The 4,882-nt window shown below is 38.6% G+C and overlaps 1 protein-coding gene across 5 annotated transcripts in view; it reads left to right on the plus strand.

Moving 5' to 3' along the window:
• The window catches only part of LOC123498090 (single-stranded DNA-binding protein, mitochondrial-like), a 42,893-nt gene extending 39,311 nt beyond the window's left edge, over positions 1-3,582 (plus strand). For all 5 annotated transcript variants that reach the window (XM_045245203.1, XM_045245207.1, XM_045245205.1 and 2 more), the window contains 2 exons: positions 2,631-2,750; positions 3,010-3,582. In XM_045245203.1, coding sequence (XP_045101138.1) covers positions 2,631-2,750; positions 3,010-3,218 — 329 coding nt within the window. In that variant the 3' untranslated portion in view covers positions 3,219-3,582. The remainder of the gene's footprint in view (positions 1-2,630; positions 2,751-3,009) is intronic.
• Positions 3,583-4,882: the final 1,300 nt, after the last annotated feature.

The raw sequence follows: 4,882 nt of genomic DNA on the forward strand, positions 1-4,882 counted from the left end.
GGGGTTACACGAAGAGTCCTGAACTCTGCATGGAAAAAGTTATGGCCTTGTGCTTTTGCAGACAGGGACTTCCAAGGATTTGAACCCGAGATTGAACCCAAGTCAGAAGTGTTGGAGGAAATTGGGTCTCTCGGAAAGTCGATGGGTCTGGAGGTAGATAAGGGTGATGTTCACAAACTCTTCGAGGAACATGAAAAGGAACTTTAAACAGAAGAGTTAAAGGTGCTACAGAGGATGCAACATATGGAGATTCTGCAGATTAGTAGTGAGGAGGAGGTACAACCAGAGGAAGTGATTTCTACAAATGAAAGTAAAGAGTTGCTGGCAATGCAGGAGAAGCTTTCAAGTTTCATAGAAAAAAAAAAACACCCAGAAAAAGCTTCAACTGGTCGTGATTCAGCACTTTTGAATGACACTTGTTTGACTCATTTTTGTAACATTTTGAAAGGCAAGCTAAAACAAAACTCTTTGGATAGGTTCTTATTCAAAAGGTCTGCAAGTGAAAGTGGTGAAAGTGTAGTCAAAAAGGAAAAAAACAACAACTGAGGATAAATGAATTAAGTAAGTGCTATTTTAGTTTCTTATAAGGAAAGTGCAATTTTAGTCTGGCTTAAGGAAAAGTGCCATTTTAGTTTGGTTTAAAGTAAAGAAAATGAAGTTTTGGTTTTGTTTAAAGAAATGTGCAGTTTTAATTATATGTGAATGGTGAGTTGGTGACTAGCTCTGACTGGCTGCATCCCTTCCTCCCTCCCTCTTCCTCCGCGATCCACCTCTGTTAGCTGCAAACGTCCATCTCCAATGTAACAACATTAAATGAAACTTTTGTTTTATTTTACAGTATATATAATTCACTGGTAAAGTATACATGTTGTCTGTAACTGAAATTGCCAAACAAACCTCTCCCCATCTCTGCCTATCTCTTCCACCCACGCTTATCACCGAGGGGAGAACAACGTAAAGAAACAGCCCCTGCTCTCTCTCTCTCTCTCTCTCTCTCTCTCTCTCTCTCTCTCTCTCTCTCTCTCTCTCTCTCTCTCTCTCTCTCTCTCTCTCTCTCTCTCTCTCTCTCTCGTGCATATTTAAACTTTATTTATTCTATGAACAATGTTTACATGGTCATCAACAAGCCCTTCAGTGATTAATAGAGCAGCCAGTCTTGTGTGGGTGGCTATAGTATTTGTACACTCTGGCTGATCTACAGTCCTAAGTGGGGATGTGGGGACAAGATGCGACAGGGTTACATCCCTGATCTCCAAGGTAAATATATTTTACAAAGTCATAGAATTTATCTATTACCATTCTCTTTGGTTTTATTTAAACATGTTTTCATGCAGTATTTGTTATTTATAAATACCATTTTTAGCTAGAAACACAAAAAAAATGTTATTTTTTGGAGGGAAGGCTGGAACAGATTACAGTCAACCCTCGGCTATCGCGACTTCAGCTATCGCGTTTTATTGCTATCACGCACCCATGAAAAGCTGCTAAAATTTAATTATCGTGACCTCAGATGCCTGCTATCATGCGCCCCGCCATGACGTCATGGGATATATGAGCGCTCATTGGCCAAAACTGCCTTCTCGCCAAGATCAATTCGGCTATCGCGTTTTTGGCTATGGCGCAGCTATTTCGGCCCCAATTGAGCGCGATAGCCGAGGGTTAAGTGTAATGGCATTTCAGTGTATTTCAGTGGAGAAAATTGTTTTGAGATGAGTTTTTTGAGATACGAGCTCAGTTATGGAACAAATTAAACTCTTATTTCAAGGTACCACTATACAGGAAGGTGAAAACTTTTTTTTTTTATTTATTTATTTATTTATTTATTTTATTTTATTATTTTTTTTGTTGGGCAGACAGTTTAGTCCCTGGGTCAGTCAGAGTCTGACTTATCACGAAATCAGAGTTATCACGGTCTGAGTTATCGAGGTTCAACAATATTAGATAAATAAGTGATTCTCATTAATTTATTCAGCATGAAATGAATTTGGGTTACTGTAATTGTTTCTATTATTTGATTGCCTTCAGTTCTTAGTTTTGTTGTATTTTATTGCATTTTGTTGTAAATTGTTATAATTCTAAACCTGTAAATGACATTCCTTGTGGGTTATCAGTAAGAGGCACCAAATGCAGTCATTGAAAGTTTTTTTGTTCATGTTTCCTTGTATATCTAAGATTAGAATGCTGAAAATATATTACTGTATGTGACTATCTATTTACTACTCATTTTGTTTGGCATCTAAGAAAACCAGCAGCTACACATTCAGTAATAATATGAATGTGTGAATGTTTGGATACTGTGGTGCAGAAGACATGGAAGTAGGCCTACTGCTCAGCAATGTTATAATAAATCAATACCTAGAACTGTCTACTCATTATGTAGCCTGGCAATTTGAAAGATGTCAAGCAGATGTAATGACTTTGTAATATGTAGTACATAAGCTCATTCCCATGAAAAATTTGGACACACTTTACACCTATATTACATAGTACCATGCATGTGAAATATGTTGGGATCAATTTCTGAATAATGAGCACTTTACACATGCCTCATTAAGTTCAGTTATGGAATTTATGGCCTAGACACTGCTGTAGATAGGATAATATAATGTGGGACAAAATTTTCATTGCAGCCCTGAACCAAGTGATGCTGTTGGGACGGGTAGGAGGCGCTCCAGAGAAGAGAGGCACAGAGGAACATCCTGTGGTCACTTTCTCAGTTGCCACACATACCAACTATCGCAAAGGAGACGGTAAGATTGTTTGTCTCTTGTCATTCTCTAACTGTGCCTGTTGTGTTAGTTTAATAGCTAGTGCCACATCCCAACATGTACCGTGTTTAGTCCATCATTCTGAGACTCAGGATTATTTAGAGCGTGTAATATTTGTTTTCCCCTGTTTTGTTTTAGGAAGTGAAAAAATGCGCATGGCTGAATGGGGATGTATTTTTGTTCACATCATGATTTGTGAGTGTTAGAATTATGTTGTTTACTGTTGTGTTCATTTGGGCAGATTTGATCCAGCAGACAGACTGGCACCGAATTGCAGTGTTCAAGCCATTCCTACGTGAATCAGTGTACCGCTATCTGACTCGGGGCCAGCGTGTGATGGTGCAAGGCAGGATTGGGTACTTAGAGCGCCGGGATCCAGAGAACAACCAGCTCATCATGAAGACTGCTACCATTGTAGCAGAGGATGTTATTTTCTTCAATAAAACCTAGTCAAGTGATTTCTGAAAAATAGTGTATGTGCTATCATGATGTTCAGAGAACTTGTGAATAGAGTTTTAGTGTGATCGTGCCAGTCAATGCTTTTTAGATTGGTCAGTGATCATAGTGTCTTTGGATTTTCCTTCAATGAAGGAGTTTCACTAATGTGAACTGACTTCATGAAAGTTTCCATCATCCATCCCTTCTGTCACTAAAATGATGTGGCAATAGAATTTTCATATGCAGCAGTAACCTACATAAATGTGTAATTATGGTACATATACATCTTTTCAGTCTGAAACATACCTCTCACATTTCCTGTTAATAATGTGCATCTTAGTTTGGAAGAGATAATAAAAACAATTCATATAAACTATCTTGCTCTAATCTTCATTCTTTCCATTTGTATTTATTTATTTTACTGTAGTGGCTGGCACACCAACTGTAGAGCAGTTGTATTATTATTATTTACATTTGTGATGCTAACCCTTCACTGTGGAGCAGTATAAGGGCCTTATCCGTCCCTGTATGGAGTACTCTTCGCATGTTTGGGGGGGTTCCAGTCACACAGCTTTGCTTGATAGGGTGGAATTGAAAGCTCTTTGTCTCATCAACTCCCCTCCTCTGACTAATTGTCTTCAGTCTCTTTCTCACCGCCGAAATGTTGCATCCCTTTCTATATTTTATCGCTATTTTCATGGTAACTGTTCTACTGATCTTGCTAACTGCATGCCTCCCCTCCTCCTGCGGCCACGCTGCACAAGGCTTTCTTCTTCCTCTCATCCCTATTCTGTCCAACTCTAATGCAAGAGTTAACCAGTATGCTCAATCATTCATCCCTGTCACTGGTAAACTCTGGAACTCCCTCCCTGTATCTGTATTTCCAAATTCCTACAACTTGTGTTCTTTTAAGAGGGAGGTATCGAGGCATTTGCTCCCCCTAATTCTGGCTGACGGTTTTGGCACTTTTTGTACTCTTTGGAGAGCCAGCGTTCAAGTGGGGTTTTTTCTAACTTTCTTTTTTTTGCCCTTGGCTGGCCCTCTTCCCTATGTAAAAAAAAAAAAGCACATATAAAGTAATTGGCATATTAGTGTTGTCTCTGTTACTTTTGTTTTCAGCATGTCCAACTAGAATTTTAAGAATAGGTTTAAAGCATCTTAAAATTACTTTACAGGTATAGATTCAATCCAGAACGCAAATTGGTAATGTCTGTCAGATTGTGTGTGATATTTTTTTCCCATTTTTTGACCTTCCATTTTTTTTACTTTTTATGCTCAGACTCACCACTCACAATCAATCTTCAGTACACTCCATTTTTAATAAGCATTTGTCACCTGTTTTCAGGAAAAGAAGCTTACACAAAATGTCTGCTTAATTGATGGCAGCAGTCGTGTGACCCAAAAGGAAAGAGTTGCTGACAATTTTTACTTGTTGCATTATGATTGTTTCCCCCAGTGGAGGGGAATTAGCACTTCTCTCCACCTTGATGTATTACCAATCATTTAAAATATTAATTTATGTTGTTAGTAATTGATAGCTTTCCATTGTTGTTGGGTGTTGATATTGCAGTGTGTAGGTGTGAAACTGCCTATACTTGACTTAATGGTCAAGGAAGCAGTGTGGATAATTGTGGTAGCTCAGCTCAACGAGGACAAGGGAATAGAGACACTGGGTG

This window comes from Portunus trituberculatus, chromosome 47 (assembly GCF_017591435.1).
Source record: "Portunus trituberculatus isolate SZX2019 chromosome 47, ASM1759143v1, whole genome shotgun sequence".
In the NCBI taxonomy this organism is placed as follows: Eukaryota; Metazoa; Arthropoda; class Malacostraca; order Decapoda; family Portunidae; genus Portunus; species Portunus trituberculatus.